The 18515-nt window shown below is 37.9% G+C and overlaps 1 protein-coding gene across 1 annotated transcript in view; it reads left to right on the plus strand.

The window, feature by feature from the left end:
- Positions 1-18515, plus strand: part of TTN (titin) — a 274035-nt gene that overhangs the window by 153732 nt on the left and 101788 nt on the right. The window contains exons 201-224 of the mRNA XM_072811094.1: positions 168-287; positions 1613-1681; positions 4097-4177; positions 5176-5247; positions 5861-5953; positions 6394-6456; positions 7244-7333; positions 9123-9173; positions 9712-10113; positions 10289-10567; positions 10931-11206; positions 11360-11499; positions 12043-12169; positions 12262-12525; positions 13387-13653; positions 13784-14047; positions 14136-14275; positions 14438-14564; positions 14688-14954; positions 15063-15329; positions 16149-16415; positions 16509-16648; positions 17298-17424; positions 18221-18363. Of these exons, the coding sequence (XP_072667195.1) occupies positions 168-287; positions 1613-1681; positions 4097-4177; positions 5176-5247; positions 5861-5953; positions 6394-6456; positions 7244-7333; positions 9123-9173; positions 9712-10113; positions 10289-10567; positions 10931-11206; positions 11360-11499; positions 12043-12169; positions 12262-12525; positions 13387-13653; positions 13784-14047; positions 14136-14275; positions 14438-14564; positions 14688-14954; positions 15063-15329; positions 16149-16415; positions 16509-16648; positions 17298-17424; positions 18221-18363 (4136 nt within the window). The remainder of the gene's footprint in view (positions 1-167; positions 288-1612; positions 1682-4096; positions 4178-5175; positions 5248-5860; positions 5954-6393; positions 6457-7243; positions 7334-9122; positions 9174-9711; positions 10114-10288; positions 10568-10930; positions 11207-11359; positions 11500-12042; positions 12170-12261; positions 12526-13386; positions 13654-13783; positions 14048-14135; positions 14276-14437; positions 14565-14687; positions 14955-15062; positions 15330-16148; positions 16416-16508; positions 16649-17297; positions 17425-18220; positions 18364-18515) is intronic.

An 18515-nucleotide genomic window follows, 5' to 3' on the forward strand; every position in this document is an offset into this window, starting at 1 on the left:
TATTTTTGTGTTTTATGTTGGATACTGTTTTATGTTGGACCCTAATGTGAATGTAAAAAGCAAACTATATGCTTTACGTATATGCTTAAATTTCTACTGAATGTACTATATATGCACATGTGAATTAGCATACACGTGTACTAACACTCCTGAAATACTCTTTCAAGAACCTGAACCTGAACCTGAAAAGAAGGTTGTTGAGAAACCAAAACTCAAACCAAAGCCTGCCGCACCTCCTCCGGCTCCACCGAAGGAAGATGTGAAGGAGAAAATGTTCCAACTTAAAGGTATAAAAATGCTACTCCAAAGCTTTATTAACCTGCTTCACACTTCTATTCAGTCATCTGAAATGGTGCTTGCAAGAAATGTATTATTTTTTAAAGTGTGCGCTTTCAAACATGATCGAGCCGTGAGAGTTGCTTTAGAGACCTGCGTTTTTTGCTGCCTCAGGGTGCTTTGTCTGGTCATGCCTCAAAGAAAGGGCATCATTGCTCATCGCTAGCTTCATCCTGGACATAAGGATGCAGGGTGGCCCAACTAACCTTCTTATGGAGAAAGGGTTTTCTGATTTCAGAGTGTGATTGTCATGCATATCTTTGGGATCGTGTGCACTGGAATATATGAGAAAACCCTGCATGAAACTTTGAATGTTGCAGTAACAAATTTATACAAAAGCCAAAGCTTTGTTCTTAAAGAATTTCATGTGTTCTGAAATATGCTATAAGTAATAAACTTATGGCATCGATAGCTAATACGTTCTCATATACCATCAAAGGAAAGCATACGAATGACCTGCCGCTGCTCCCCCCATTTTTTTTTTCTTTTGAAACTTAAAAACCCATATTGTGTTCTATGTGGTCTTTGGCATAACCAGAAAGAGTGATTATGAATACATTTGATATCCAGCATCTCTTCTCATTATTAAATTTCCCTTCATTCTTTTGGTATTTAGATATTTCTTTGAATTGATGCAATGTTACTTAATTCTTAAAATGACATCTGAAATAAACTGGCAAACGCCTATTATTCTTCTCATGGTAATACAATGTCGTCTTATTTGTAGTGTCATGAGATTTCTCAATCTAAAATATCTACATATAATCTTAGACGAGCACTTTTCCCATAGTCACCTACACATGTACAAAGCCAGTATCTTTCAGAGTAAACTACTGAGTTCTCATGATTCTTGCCCCCTCGTTACCCTTCCTGGCCAGCAGGGGTAACTTCTGGCATTCCAAGTCAGACAGAAAATGGGCACCTCTTCAAAGGCTACCCATCTATTGATTCATAGTCCATAAAGATACATATTTAATACAAATTTATATGTAATACAAATGTACACGTAAAGGAAAATTTCTTCTTCCTGTAAAGAACAAAAATTATCTTCTTTCTCTACCAGACTTAATCTCACTACTCACTGTCAGAGTAAAAGGGCAATGTTTTCATGGTTTGCGCGCTCCTTGCGTGTTCTTTGGTGGCTGCTCTTGGCTGTTATCAATGCTATTAGGCTGTAAGGCAAAGCTTGGTTTTACTCTTGGAGCAGATATTTAATAATTTACTTCAGATTAGTCTGAATATACAAATAATAACATTAAGATCATATTCTTTAAAGCTGTTTCAAAGAAGAAAGTTCCTGAAAAACCTGAAGTCCCAGAAAAAGTGGAGCTTAAGCCTCTGAAAGGTATTTCACAGTCTGCAAAATATATTTCTATGCAGTATCCCTTCATCGGGTTCCTTGCTCTTCCTGTCTTCTAGAATGTTCTGTCTTTCTTTTTTTTCTTCCTTTCTTTCTTTCATAATCAGAGTAGTCTCATTTATTTCTTGTATTTTTGTAATTTTTATGGCCCTGGCTCATAAGTGTTGCTGCCTTTGTCTCCCATCAAATTCATACATTGTGGATAGATATTGTTTATCTTTGTTTCATCTACATACGTCTTCTTGTATTTTCCTTAACTTGAAAATATCAAATTTTGCTGGTTAGCTGAAGTTAGTATCAGGACACATCTTAGGCTAAAATGCAGAGAGTTAATAGTAGAAAGCTTTTGAATTTCACCTGAACAGAGTATTTTAGACAGTGTTAGAAGCGCTACATACAAGTCATGTCCTCCTTCCATACTATTGAGGTGACTTATAAGGATTTCCTTGTGGCTTTCCTGTCACTCCCTTGTCACTGACTCCAAGACGTTCTTTCAGGTGTGCAGATCTCACTGGGAGTTTAAGGGAGCATTCCTGATCACTGAAGGTTCTTTCTCAAAATTCATTCCTCTTTACACTGTATTTTCCCCATCTAAACCTAGACCCCCAAATAAAAATAAATGGATCATATGCTTTAGAAAAATTTCTGTTAAAAATAAGATTATTAATTTTTCTAGTAAGTAAAATAGGTGGTAGCCTTATGTTTAAGTAATCAACACATCCATATCCAGAAATTGAATCTGTTCTTGATTCACTCTGGAATTTTAGAAAAATCACCCATCTAAATATACATTTCCTGACTTGTAAAGTGGAGATTACAAAATAATATTACTATGGAAGTTAGCTAGTAATGGAGGGAAACCCACCTAAACATTAAAATGACATGGATTGACATTATAAGAACTTTAAAAATAATAGCTGCAATGATGTGTTCTGTGCCTGAATCCCAAATGTCAATAAGACTTTAAAAACAAAATGGTAATACAGAAAAACAAATGCAAAGATGCATTTCCGCTATTTCCATTGTATAAGTGAAAGATCTATGCCATTCCACATTAATTAGATGCATGGTTGTCTTTCCAGGTTTGATCAATGAAAATAGTTATACCTTGAGAATATTGGTAATGCTAAAATAGTATTGAAAGCCAGCACAATCTAACATGGATAAAAAAAATTTAATGTTTGAGTGTGGAATTTTACTTAAAATACCTGACAGAAAAAAATCATTATTTAAAATGAAATATTTACCTTTTATATATTTAAATTTTAGGTTATGCAAAGTTATCTTTACCACATTAAAAATAAAAACCTATGTAGGGTCACCTCGGTGGTTCAGTCAGGTCTTGATCTCAAGGTCACGAGTTCAAGTCCTGTATTGGGTTCCACGCTGTGTGTGGTGCCTACTTAAAAAACAAAAAACAAAACAAAAAACCTACTTAATGAGTTGCAAATATCTTGCCTAAAGCACCAAATGGAAAATTTTATAGAAATATCTAAAAACTCAGATTTATGAGTAAATAAAAAGGATGTTAAGTGATACAAATAAATAATCCTTTAAACTGGTTTTCATTAACATCAGTAGAGAGGTAAGGGGATTCAGCAATCACCCAGTGTTTCTCTTTTTTTCCACTCAAATCCATGAGGGTTGTAAGAGAAGGGAGGAGGCTGCTCTAGATAATATTATCTATTTAGAAGTCACTAAAGATGCAGGACAGAATGAACTTAGAATTCCTTGGGTCCCTTTTAGTCTAAATTTGAGAACCTTTTCTGATTCATTAAAAATGTACTCCAACACAGGCTCTCAAATTCTGTAGTTTTATAATTTTAGGTTAGTATTATTTCAAAAAGGAGATCTTAAGAAATGATATTTCCTTTCTGTTAAGAAAATGAGAGTGGTCTTTCCCCAATACCAAGGTCATCAGCCAGATCCCTAGGCTTTCTTCTCCTGCCTGTGGAGATTGAATAATGACACTAACACTTACCATTTTAATGTAATTAAGAGTTGGGGAGATACCAATGTAGATTTGAATGATCTACAATTTTAGATTGCGGCAAAGATGCTGTCAAGAAAAAAAAAAAAAAACAAGAAAAAAAAAAGATGCTGTCAAGAGCCCTGTATATGATCAAAGATTCATAAAATCGATATAGAATATCATCTACCCTCACACAAGATAACTGTATTTGCTTGCGATAAATGCAACGGAATTTGTCACAAGGCCATATAGATGTTTGCAAAAAAAAAAATGCATCAAAGTGTATTAATTGCTTTTAAATTCTGTGATATTTATATGCAACAAAAATTTTATGACTGTAGTTAACTAGTTTTGAAAGACATCTTTTTCTTATTGAATTTACCTTTTATATGAATTTACTTCAAAATTTGAAATCATATTCTTTTAAGTGCCTGGAGCTGAAAAGAAAGTTCGCAAATTACTTCCTGAACCTAAACCTCAACCAAAGGAAGAAGTTGTTCTCAAAAGCGGTATAGTATTTTTCAACTGTTTTGTTAGCTTTAAATTTGGAAAAAAAAAAAAAAAAAAAGACTTGAAAGCTTACAAAATGTTTCTGTCTTTTGGTTATCTTTTAATCAAATTACCTACTTATCAAAATTCATTTATAGTTGCACTGAATATTGGGAAGGCTATCATTTCCATAGCTTTTTTAAAAAGAAGGCAGAAATTTTGTGAGCATTCACAGTTTTGAAGTTTACATGCATAGACGTAACTAAACTGATCATACTCTCAGCTAATAATAATGACCACAGTTGTCATGTTCATAATCAAATTATATAGTTAAAATACACTAAACCTATTAAATACTCTAAATTAGAGCAAACTACTTAAGCCTAAATTCAGTATTCAGTTTTATTTTTTTTTTTTATTTATTTATTTATTTATTTTTTTTTTTTTTCAGTATTCAGTTTTAAAGTGTGATACAGGATCATCACAACTAATAAATAACATTTCTTTTAAAAAACTGAGCATTTCTTTCTACTAATAAAAATCTTAAAGAATTGGTAAGCAGGATACTCAGATGAGGAATGGAAATCTAACATTTTTTTCACACAGAATTACAGGTGTCTAGACAAAATTCTTTGGCTGTCTCCACTGAAGTAAACTTTATACTTATTTAAATACTCTTCATATTACAACGTTGAATTAGGATTTGAATTTGTTGCTATTCAAATTATTCGTTTTGTGTTTTGGTCATCTTGCAACAGAGTTGTCTCCGAACAACAGATTGTCTTTGTACATGGATATAAAGTGACTCCCAGTGTTATTCTAATTAATATAACTACCTTTAATTAAAAAACAAAAACAAAAACAAGCACTTCTAGCATAAAGCCTGATTTGCCAGTGTAGTAGGTTGCATGCTTTTCATTTTCCTTGCTTTGTACATTATTTGCATTTGTCCAGTGTGTTCAACATCTTCATTAGTTTGTTTGTCTTAGTTTACATATAAACCTTTTTGTCTTTTAAGTTCTAAGAAAGAGACCTGAAGAAGAAGAACCTAAAGTAGAACCTAAAAAACTAGAAAAAATTAAAAAACCAGGTAGGAATCTCAGCAACAATTATCTTTTAACGAAATGGACGTTTAACAAAAGGTTTATCGTGTAAACATTTCTGGAGTTAAATATAGACATAGCTTCACATTTCGTCTGTGAGATAGTCTCGTGCTTTCCATTGTCTGCTTTCTGTTTAAATATCTTTATAGTAATTTCCAAATCCATTCATATATGTTCCTGCACTTCATTACTGTGATTACTTTGCCACTTGTTCTTCTGGTAGAAGTGACTGGGAATTAATCAGGTTGGCTGCAAAATAACTTCATGGGAGGGTTCAGCAAATGGGGCACAGACCTGGGGGTGCTTTTAAGTGGGTGGTGGGTTGTTATCATTAGCCTATTCTCAAAGGGTGTGTTTATTAGATGGAAGTGATCTAGAAAGGGAGAGCTAACAGAGTTGGGATGCAAGGGGATGGAATAAGAGAAAGTAAAATAAATTGAGGCACAGTCAAGGAGACAAAATAGAAATTAATTGATATGGCGTAAAGTTTCGTTAAAAGCCAGTAATAGAACTTTGAAAAATAGTCTGATCTGGTTATTTCAGGTCAGTTGATTTCTAAGTATTCAATTAACACTAGAAAATAATTTTATTATCTTAAAGTACCAGAGCCACCTCCAAAAGCTGTTGAAGAGGCTGAAGTACCTCCAGCTCCGGTTACAAAAAGGGAAAGGAAAATTCCTGAACCAGTAAAAGGTACAAACTTAAAAGCACTTTCTTAGTTGTCTCAAAAAAAAAAAATGTGAATATGCATCATTTAAAAAACTGTCACCCTGGCATTAAGATTTGAACACATGACCTTAATCTACTCATCACACAAGGCTTTAATTTCACTCTTAGGTGCACTTGGCTAATGACCACCCATTTGTTAAATTTAATATGTTATAAGCACTAGGTAAAAAATGGATAATGAGACGAAAAACAACATTAGAACCTATAAAATGCTTTATTATGTTTTCCAAATATTTTGTCTCAACTGCAAAATAAACTTTAGGTCAAACACTTGATTTGGTGACTATATGGGTTTAAATTCTAATATCTCCCAAGATAAATTATGTCTACCAATATTTGGTCTGATTTTGTGAAAAACTTCAAAAATACTGTGATAACCTGCTTACAACTGTGAATTCTTTTAGTGCCTGAAATTAAGCCAGCAATACCTCTCCCTGGACCTGAACCTAAACCAAAGCCTGAACCAGGTAAGTAAGCCTCTCCTCAGTGTCAGCAGCCTATTCCTGCGTGCTTCTCACCATGTGTCAAATAACAGAATTCAACCAAGCAAATGTGAAGATCTAATAGGCTTTACTAAACAATTCATGAACGAGCAGCACCTTGTCTAGCAAATAGAGAGGGACTCCAAGGAGCTATACAAGAGGGAAGGTTTTTATAGACTGAGGATGAGGACATGAAAGTCATGAGCAAAAAAAAAGAAAAAAAAAAGGGTTGTGGCAGAGGAGGTTGTCTGCTAGAGGAAAAAGCAGGGGGGTTTTATCATGCAGATTATTTCATTCTTTGGGGGATGGAGAGGACCCAACAGACTCGTTGGCGCTGATGGAAAAGAAAATATGCTGGCTGACCAGTTAAAACCACATTTCTGCGGGGAAGGTTGAAACTGCAATTAGACTGGGTATTAAGTCTCATTTTGGGGACTCGGTCTAAGTGATACCATTTTGAGTCTGTGTGTGTTTTTTAGCAAAAATGTAGGGTTTTTTTTTTTTAAAGGAAATAAAAGTCAGCATGCATCAGATGACTTATAAATGTCCCAATATATTTTTAGATTATATTATTTTTTACCCAATATAATTAAACATATTGGGATATATTACTACATCATACTGTATATAGTTCATGCTATAATTAGAATATATTTTCTCTGTAAAACTAGTGATTTGAAAATGTCAAAGTTAGAAAAGGCAAATAGGCCTCCAAGTGAGATTTTAGGAAGAGACAAATGAATGCATTAATGCAATGGACATCTCTCTACAGAAGTGAAAGTAATCAAACCACCTCCTGTGGAGCCTGCACCGACCCCCATCGCCGCCCCGGTAACGGTGCCTGTGGTTGGAAAGAAAGCAGGTAATTATTCTGTAGTTTTCTTTTTGTTTGTTTTTTGGGCAGCTTAATAAAAGTATTCATACTTCAGGCCCTCTCTTGTTGAGACATAGGCATCATCAACTTGGGGGGAGGCTAATAAATTCTTGATTAAAGTTTCCTCATCAGATGTCCTTTCCTAACCTAATCTCTCACCCATGGGTACATATTGTATTTTGATTCGGAATATTCGTTCCTTCAAAGCATCATTGCTTTATGTGCTTTTGAAATTAAGTAATGAATATGTTCAAGGCTGATGAAAACTAAGGAGAGAGCCTTACATATAGGCAGCCCTTGGATATTCAAATTTTCTACTTACCCTCATTTGTCCTTTTTTTTTTTTTTTTAAAGACTGCGTATTAACAAATTGAAAAGATTCTGGAAATGGATAGTGTTGATGATTGCAAATTGTGAATATACTTAACGCAACTGAATTGTATACTTTAAAATGGTGAATTTTGTTAGTTTTTTTTTTACCACAATAAAAAAGGGAGAGACTTCATATTTCAGCATTTAAATCTATATAATAATCTAGGTCAATAATAATTCTTTTAAATGTACTAACTCAGTGGTATTGACTATCTCAGGTATAAATTTATGGTACTTATTAGTTGTATATGAACTATTAGTTCATCACGTCAATGATAATCTCAAAACCAAAAATGATTTGATCAAAACCAAAAATGATTTGATCAATTTGATCAATGATCAATACATATCCTAATTATTTGACCCTTAGCTAGTTATTTTATCTCTTTAAGTTTTAATTTACTAGTCTGTAAAATCTGATGAATAATTATATCTGCCTCATAAGATTATTATAAGGATTAAATAAAGGTAAAACTGCACAGTGCTTGGTGCATAGTAAGTACTATGGAGATATTTAAATTTTTATTATGTCTAATGGCATAGACAACATGCTATATTCTTTGGGCTGTAGTTCAACTTTAATGTTTATGATATATTTTGTCACTGGTATTTATGATTGGGACATTATTCTGTTCAACTTTTACAATTTCAATATGATACTTTTTGTTAGTTCAGAAAAGGATAATAATCGTCATTGACCTAATTAAGTACATGTAAAAATAAAGCTTTTCTCACATTCCCAGGGGTTGAAGCTAGAGAGCTGGTTCTACAGTTTGTACTGCCCCCCATTAGTAATTTCATTAAACTCTAAACATAGGAACTGACTTGCTTTTTTGCCTTAGTTCGTTGTCTAAGAGAAATCTTCAAAGGAATCCATATGTATGTAGCATATAGACCCCTTCTCTTTTCCCTAATCTTTACTAGATTTGTCTGCTCAGTTAAAAAAAAATAGGCTTTTGGTAATATTTTTGGTAAAATAGGCCATTTCCCTTTTTCCTACATCAACTCCTTGTTGACAGAACCTTCTTTCCTAGGTTCACTTAACCAACACATACATAAATATATAGAATCCTTTGCACAGCTGAGCAAGAGTTAAACTTCTCATTAGGCAACAGTACGCTTTCTCCCAGAAATGGGAGGAGAATAAGGCACCTGCTGAAAGTAATTTTTTAATCCTAAATATGTTGGTCGCTTAGGGTGGTCACATTATTGACCAGAATGATACTGATCAAAACATGCCTTCTTGGAAATATCAAAGTATTCTCCATGGAAGTCATATACATAAAGCCAATTTCTCTTCATGCATTAATATTTATAATAACATGACTCACCCTGCATGGGTTACTACTAAGCATAAAATAGGTCTGAAAATTGTTTAAATGCTGAGTTTTCCTTTTTATTTCAGAAGCCAAAGCACCTAAAGAGGAGGCTGCCAAGCCGAAAGGTCCCATCAAAGGTAAGATTCATTTCCCTGCACCTAAATTATAACCTTTCGTTCTGGGAAACTTTACATTCAAGGGGGAGAAAGTTTCAAAAATTCTAAAAATCTTTATTATTCATAATTGATTCTGATAAAACTAATATGTCTTCTGATATCTCAAGTAACATACCTCTAATATTATTCAAATGAGTATTGTCTATACCAACTGTATTTTAGCATAATGAACTCTATAAATTCTCAGCTTCATTCTTCATCTACATGATATTTATATGGCACAATGAAATAATTAGACCTTAATCAGGACATTTTATATTTGGGTTTAAAACTTGAGAAAATGAAGAACATTTCTTATTTGTGGATTCCTTATGCCATCCCGTTCTCCTATCTGAAAGAAGGCAGTAAAAATTCATTTGGCCTTTCAATTGCCTAGACTTTACTTTTCTGTTCTTGTCTTCAGGTTGCTCCACCGCTGGTTTTATTCATACTTGGCTAAGTATGCACTTCTGACCCTTATGAAAATGCTAAGTCAACTTTTAACTTTATTTTGAATTAGGTATCCCCAAAAAGACTCCTTCACCAATAGAAGTTGAAAGGAAAAAGTTAAGACCAGGAAGTGGTGGAGAGAAACCTCCCGATGAGGCCCCTTTCACCTACCAGCTAAAGGCTGTACCACTGAAGTTTGTGAAAGAGATCAAAGACATTGTCTTGACCGAAGCAGAGTCCGTTGGGTCTTCTGCGATCTTTGAATGTCTGGTCTCCCCCTCCACTGCAATTACAAGCTGGATGAAAGACGGTAGCAATATCCGTGAGAGCCCAAAGCACAGATTCATCGCAGATGGTAAAGACAGAAAGCTGCATATCATGGATGTCCAGCTTTCTGATGCCGGCGAATACACCTGTGTCTTACGCTTGGGAAATAAGGAGAAGACCTCCACGGCCAAACTTGTTGTGGAAGGTAATTTCCAGTCTGCTGAATATGGTCCTTGCTAAACTTTAACACAACCAACCGCAGTCACAATTTTTATTGTAACTTTAGACAAAACCGCTTATTTCCAAGTCTTATATCATTGAAAATATTGTGTGTATATTGAAAAGTCTTTGCAGATTTTTAATAATGAAATTCTCCACAGAACTTCCTGTGCGTTTCGTAAAGACACTCGAGGAGGAAGTCACCGTGGTCAAAGGACAGCCACTGTACTTGAGCTGTGAGCTAAACAAGGAGCGCGACGTGGTCTGGAGGAAGGATGGGAAGATTGTGGTGGAGAAACCTGGCAAAATTGTGCCCGGTGTAATCGGCTTGTTGCGAGCCCTGACCATCAACGATGCAGATGACCAGGATGCTGGAACATACACAGTTACCGTGGAAAACGCCAACAACCTGGAATGTTCATCCTGCGTCAAAGTAGTAGGTTCGTACTTGGCCGGGAGATTGGGTCCTGCTGATTATGCTTACTATTACTATGCTAGTAATATTACTATTACTATAATAGTATTACTATTATGCTAATATTACTATTAGTATATTACTAATATTATTAGTAATATTACTAATATTACTATTATGCTAATGCTTGTTGCATTAGCGAAATGGAAGAGAGCATTTTATTTCCCAGCCTTGTACCTTCTCTAAATAAGGGAACATCAACACATCACAGCAGATGAATTATATCCACTTTTGAATTTTTTTTTCTACCTCTGAAATTTACCATGGGGGCTATTTACGTTACTTGTTCAGGTCATGACTATTTTTTTCTGACCTCATTTTCATGCAGAAGTCATCAGAGACTGGCTGGTGAAGCCTATACGGGATCAGCACGTGAAACCAAAGGGCACGGCTGTTTTTACCTGCGTGATAGCAAAGGATACTCCAAACATCAAATGGTTCAAAGGATATGATGAAATCCCCCTGGAACCTAATGATAAGACTGAGATAGTAAGAGAAGGAAATCATCTCTTCCTCAAAGTCAAGAATGCCACACCGGAAGATATTGATGAATACGCGGTGGAAATTGAAGGGAAAAGATACCCCGCAAAGCTGACACTAGGAGGTATAAAAGTCTTTCCTTTTATTCTAAAAGATAAGTTTTGAATGTGAATAAGGCAAAATAACACACACATACACACACACAAAAGGGAAGAAAGCATTGTGAGATTGTTTAAAGCATTATGATTTTTTTTTTTTTTGTCCTTGACCAATACAGAGCGTGAAGTTGAATTGCTTAAGCCAATCGAGGATGTTACCATTTATGAGAAGGAAAGCGCAAGCTTTGATGCAGAAATCTCAGAGGCAGACATTCCTGGACAGTGGAAACTGAAGGGAGAACTTCTTCGGCCCTCACCTGTGAGTCGTTTCCCATTTAAGTTGTCAATCACGTAAAATATCCACGTTCTATATTCAGGTTTGACATTCAGATTTGGTTCAATAACAATGGAACTCTTGGGATCCCTGGGTGGCGCAGCGGTTTGGCGCCTGCCTTTGGCCCAGGGCACGATCCTGGAGACCCGGGATCGAATCCCACGTCGGGCTCCCGGTGCATGGGGCCTGCTTCTCCCTCTGCCTGTGTCTCTGCCTCTCTCTCTCTCTCTCTCTGTGTGACTATCATAAATAAAAATTAAAAAAAAAAAAAAGAGAGAAAGTATATCTCTTCTTAAAAAAAAAAAAAAACAATGGAACTCTTTCAGGATTCTAAAGTCTCAGAGAGGGGAAGAACTTGGATGCACGATTTGTGCCAGCTTTGTGGCAATTTTTAAATAATTTATGACTAAACATTTTTACTTAAGTTAGTAGTAATTTGTGAAACATGTCTAGGCATCTGTATCTGAAACATCTCTCCTTGCGGGAACTTCCCTCTTTCAAATGCTAACCAAGATTGTTGTTTTTCAGACCTGTGAAATCAAAGCAGAAGGTGGAAAACGCTTCTTGACTTTGCACAAAGTCAAACTGGACCAAGCCGGGGAAGTCCTTTACCAGGCGCTTAATGCATTTACAACTGCCATCCTGACAGTAAAAGGTCTGGGCTTTTTGAACATATGGGGTGGGCTTGACTTCATTTCACAGCCCCGAGCATTCCAGAAACCTCATTCTTAATGTTTGGTTTTTCAGAAATCGAACTTGACTTTGCTGTGCCCCTGAAGGATGTCACTGTTCCAGAAAGGCGACAAGCTCGATTTGAATGTGTCCTCACTCGAGAAGCAAATGTGATATGGTCGAAAGGACCTGATATAATCAAGGCATCTGACAAGTTTGATATCATTGCTGATGGAAAGAAACACATTCTCGTTATCAATGATTCTCATTTTGATGACGAAGGGGTCTATACTGCTGAAGTAGAGGGCAAGAAGAGCTCAGCACGATTATTTGTTACAGGTAAGAGCTGATGAGATCTGGCTCTAATATCCCACATTTTAAGCACACAAATATATGCTTTAAAGACAGAGTGCTGTTTGTGCCATGCTCAGCCTATCAAGAACCAATGTGGTGGCTGGACCAGCCCTTGTGGTTCTTATTATGATTGCAAGATGTTCTCAGCAGCAACCATCAGGAAACATTGAAAGAGACAAGGTTTATTACTCACAGGACCTGGAAATTGCATAGCACCCCTAGGGTCACAGAGCCAGAGTTTTTTTTGGTTTGGGGTTTTGTTTTGTTTTGGAGGAGGATGTGAGGGATAGAGAGTGGGCTTGGATATGCTTTTATTGAGGTTGAGGGTGGGGGTCTATGATTTTATGGGCTCACTCTTTGTTGGGGAATTTAAGACCTAAAACCAGGAAGTTAAAATGAGGGAAGGAAAAAAAAAAAAAAAAGCAAGCTGTCCAAGTGGCCAAGTTCTCAAAACCAGAGGAGCCTGAGGAGCACGGTGGGGTGGGGAGAGGCCCAGCCTGGCACCTTATCTAGGCCTGTGGCTGGCATCTCTGACGTGGATGCTTAGCAGTCAAAGCTTAAGTCAGGTACTGGCATTACAAAAAGTCAAATCAACTCTGAAAGCTCATGCCCCAAACACCAAGTTCTAATAGGGCTAAGTGACAATTGGCACCCCAACTACACTGTCAGGTCATCATCAAAAGAACCCTCCCCCCCACCTTTGTTTTAATGGAGGATAGATCCATTTGAAAAGGCGAATAAATAAATACTCTGTGAAATGGATCCTTTTGACCTTGACATATTTGAATGGAATGTTTCTGAAGGTAGAGTGTGTTTCTAAGCACATTCTCCATGCTTACACTGCAGGTATAAGGTTGAAGTTCATATCGCCTCTCGAAGACCAAACCGTGAAAGAAGGCCAAACAGCAACTTTTGTTTGTGAGCTTTCTCATGAAAAAATGCATGTCGTCTGGTTCAAAAATGATGCCAAACTCCACACAAGCAGAACCGTACTCATCTCATCTGAGGGCAAGACTCACAAACTGGAAATAAGAGAAGTGACCCTGGATGATATATCCCAGATAAGAGCTCAAGTTAAGGACCTGAGCTCCACCGCAAACCTGAAGGTCTTAGGTAAACGTGACCAACTATAACCAGATAGCCTGTTTAGGGATGGCGACAGTGGGTGGTCATTAAATACGTTGCCACTTGTAATTCCAGTACACTTTAATTCTCACATTCTCCTGATGATCTGCTTTTACAGAGGCTGATCCCTACTTCACTGTGAAATTACACGACAAAACTGGAGTTGAGAAGGATGAGATTATTCTGAAGTGCGAAGTGAGCAAAGATGTCCCAGTGAAATGGTTCAAGGATGGTGAAGAGATTGTACCTTCAGCCAAATACTCTATCAAGACGGATGGCCTGCGCCGCATCCTAAAAATCAAAAAGGCAGAACTTAAAGATAAAGGCGAATATATGTGTGACTGTGGCACCGACCAGACAAAAGCAAACGTTACTGTTGAGGGTGAGTTGCTTAAGGTGTTTCAGCTCGCGCTGTCTGAGCACGCAGCATATTTGTTCTGTCGTTCTAACCAACCTTTGTGTAATTCCAGCTCGACTAATAAAAGTGGAGAAACCTCTGTACGGAGTAGAATTGTTTGTCGGGGAAACAGCTCGCTTTGAAATAGAACTTTCTGAACCAGACGTTCACGGCCAGTGGAAGTTAAAAGGAGAGCCTTTAACTGCTTCCCCTGTAAGTCAAGATCAGCCCAACACCCAGCCAGGGGTTTGCTTGGTTGTTGGGGGTGAAGAAAGATGGACTTCTGGTCTCAAATGTTTTGATGATTGGTAGGAATAGCCAGTTATGAAAATGCAATTCTTATTCCTTTTTCCTTCTCCCTCTCACTCTGAATAGGACTGTGAAATCATCGAAGATGGGAAGAAACATATTCTGGTCCTTTATAACTGCCAGCTGGATATGACAGGGGAGGTTTCCTTCCAGGCCGCCAACGCTAAATCTGCAGCCAATCTGAAAGTGAAAGGTATGCTCTGGCTCTCAGCCACCCTTTCGTTATTTTCTTTGCAAGACTTCAAGGCCCCGAACTGATTAGGGGTCATGAACCGAAGCATCATCTGGCTTCATCCACACCATCCTCTCTTTGCAGAACTGCCACTCATCTTCATCACACCTCTCAGTGATGTTAAAGTCTTTGAGAAAGATGAGGCTAAGTTTGAGTGTGAAGTGTCCAGGGAGCCCAAAACGTTCCGTTGGCTGAAAGGAACCCAGGAAATCACAGGTGATGATAAAGTTGAGCTTATAAAGGATGGCACTAAGCATTCCTTGGTGATCAAGTCAGCTGCTTTTGAAGATGAAGGAAAATACATATTTGAAGCCGAAGACAAACACACAAGTGGCAAACTGATCATTGAAGGTAAATATATTCTTTATTAAACAGACCACATTTAACTATTTGGCTTGCTTTTAGTGTTATAGTTCCTCTGGAAGTGCTGGAATTAATGAGGTTTGCTTTCCTTGATAGGAATCCGACTCAAATTCCTCACTCCACTCAAGGATGTAACAGCCAAAGAGAGGGAAAGTGCTGTGTTCACGGTGGAGCTGTCCCACGATAACATCCGAGTTAAGTGGTTCAAGAACGACCAGCGCCTGCACACCAGCAGGTCTGTCTGGATGGATGATGAAGGGAAGACTCATTCCATCACGTTCAGAGACCTCTCCATTGATGACACCTCTCAAATTAAAGTAGAAGCCATGGGGCTAAGTTCAGAAGCTAAACTCACTGTGCTTGGTAGGTGCTATTTTTTTTTTCTATCTTTTCCATGAAATTCAGAAGTTTGTGGAGTTTCATATAAAATAGGTTATATTGCATGAAAGCGGGCCCTGTCCTTAAGGAACTATCACATGTTATCAGGCATCTTTTTAAAATATTTGTACCTGAAAATATGAGGACTTTGAAATAATGAAGACTCAGCTCACAAAACAGCCAGTTCAAATCAGAAATAAAACTCTTAATTATTGAGCCGTGTCATGTTTAAAATAGGGACATAATACTTCTCATCTCCTCGCTTTATCAGAATTTTTTCAGAAAAGTGTTTTCAAACTTCTAAAAAATAAGAGGAAACACAGAAGTTACATTACTAAAAGTCATTGTTTTTATTGGCCCTTTAGACTTTAGATGTAATCAAGCAGATTACATATGAAGTCTAACATATATAGAAACTATTAATGGCAAACTACTGATATAAGAAAAATTCATAATGTGAATCTGAAAGCTTAAAGGTGGGCATAATGATTTGCTAAGAAATTAGAAATTTAGCTGAGTAATGAAGGAACACGTAATTATGTTTGAAGCTAAATTTCATAGCGTCTTTACTCTCAATAACGTACTTCAAAATATAAGATAAATGGATTAGTTCTTAATAAATTGCATGCAGTGATTCCCTTTCTAACACATAGAGAACTTCTGAACATAAACATGTTAAATAAGTGAAAGCTTGGTACAGTTTTAAAATATGCCCAGAAATCTGCGAGCTGCCCCTTGAACTTTCCAAGGGATCACATGTCCTTGGTGGTTAACGAAATGTGTTCACTTATACTTGCCTTGCAGAGGGAGATCCATACTTCACCGGAAAGCTTCAGGATTACACGGGCGTAGAGAAAGATGAAGTGATCCTACAGTGTGAAATTAGCAAAGCAGATGCCCCGGTGAAATGGTTTAAGGACGGGGAGGAAATAAAACCATCTAAAAATGTTGTTATTAAGGCGGATGGCAAGAAGCGCATACTCATCCTAAAGAAAGCCTTGAAATCAGACATTGGACAGTATACCTGTGACTGTGGGACAGACAAGACCTCAGGGAAGCTTAACATTGAAGGTAAGGAGATCGCCGTGAGGTCCACTCTTGGCGCCGTTGGGGTTATTTCTGCCAGAGGCCAAAATGACACCTGTTGCCGCTTCACTTTTCTAGATCGGGAAATCAAACTGGTCCGGCCCCTGCATAGTGTGGAGGTGATGGAGACTGAGACGGCCCGCTTTGAAACCGAAATCTCCGAAGAGGATATCCATGCCAACTGGAAACTCAAGGGAGAGGCACTACTCCAAACACCTGTGAGGCTATTTCTGAACTTGTCAACATCTAGAGGAGCTGTGTGAAATAAAAAAGGCCAGGCGGAGAGTCAGAGTGCGTGCAGGGCATTTAAAACATGGTATCAGGTTCTCCATCAGACCTCACGCCAAAGAGAGATACCAGAATGTACAAGTGGGCACGGGCACACCTGCCTCCTTTTTGACCCAGCGTTGTAAAATAGGGACATAATACTTCTCATCTCCTCGCTTTATCAGAATTTTTTCAGAAAAGTGTTTTCAAACTTCTAAAAAATAAGAGGAAACACAGAAGTTACATTACTAAAAGTCATTGTTTTTATTGGCCCTTTAGACTTTAGATGTAATCAAGCAGATTACATATGAAGTCTAACATATATAGAAACTATTAATGGCAAACTACTGATATAAGAAAAAAAAGGTCTAGGGTTGTAGATGTTCTGTGAGGCTGCCGGTTGGTTCTGAATTGTATGGAGAGAATTTGTCTTGCTTTCTTGATGGTACCTTCAAACTGCATTTCACAAAAAAAAGCTCAAAATTATATCCAATCTCCTCACTAGTTATTTGTAACATTCCTTTAATTAAGCTCTGGTGGCCTCCGGAAAAAGTGCCAAACATCGTCTCCTACGAAACCTTTTTTTCTCTTTTGGCACAGGATTGTGAGATCAAGGAAGAAGGCAAAATGCACTTCCTTATTTTGCACAACTGCCGCCTGGACCAGACCGGCGGGGTGGATTTCCAGGCTGCCAACGTGAAATCTAGCGCTCACCTCCGGGTGAAACGTAAGTAGGATGTGTTTCTGGTGAGAAGAAAGGATGTAGTTTTGCAGAAAATTAATGTAAAATTAATTGGAATGATTTAGTTAGTTAGAAAACATTATTAAAGTACGGAAACTGGCTTTCTTGTATTTACCTCTTTGACATCCCAATATACCCAAGGTTCAAATTCCAAAGTCTTGGAAATTTCCCTGACCTTGCTTGCCCTTGGAGCAAAAGAAAGTTAGGTCCTATTTTGCTCCTGTGCACTCCTCCCGTTCACGGTAGTCAGGCACACAATGAGGATGTAACTCAGCACTCCTAAAGACCACATCCCTCGACGTCTGTGCAGCGATCGCACCACAGCAGAACTGGGCTGTGTGGGCATTTCAGACTCAAGAAGGGAGGCGGGGTGTGTGGGCTAACATTTTTGGAAGGTGCAAAGTGTTTGATGGATATGGACAGGCTATGTGATGGTGGGGCCCCGTCCTCTCCCAATCACGGTCTTAGTTATTTTGGAAGTCACATACCAACATGTAGCAAGAGGAACCTGATGCCTGGCGGAGAGACAGATGCAGCGCAGATTTCTTGCTGACCTCGTATATCACCCCAAAAGGGCCCCTACAAATACCCGCTCTCTGGCCACCAGCTCTCCCCTTCTCGGCACCGAGGGGCCACGCTCACATGAGAGCTAGGACAGTGGCCAGTCCGGCAGCTCTTTCCTTCTTGAAGAAAGCAGCCATGAAGATTACTAACTAAGTGTATTTACTCTCTTGGAATTACAAAATGAGTGACCCTGAGCTGTTCCCCTCTTCTCGCAAAGCACGAGTAATTGGTCTCCTGAGGCCTCTGAAGGATGTCACGGTGACCGCAGGGGAGACAGCCACCTTCGACTGCGAGCTCTCCTACGAGGATATCCCGGTGGAATGGTATCTCAAAGGGAAGAAACTCGAGCCCAGCGAGAAGGTAAAAGGCAGGCGTGCAGTTGCCACGGCCCGCTCTTCCTTTTCCTCGCATGATCTCCTTCTTCACCTGCACATTCCTTGTCCTTTGCTCTTTGTAATATCCCTTCCCCATCCTTTCCCTTCCTCTTCCCTACTCTAGCCCGATTTCTGTTG

Source organism: Canis lupus, chromosome 34, assembly GCF_048164855.1.
Source record: "Canis lupus baileyi chromosome 34, mCanLup2.hap1, whole genome shotgun sequence".
In the NCBI taxonomy this organism is placed as follows: domain Eukaryota; kingdom Metazoa; phylum Chordata; class Mammalia; order Carnivora; family Canidae; genus Canis; species Canis lupus.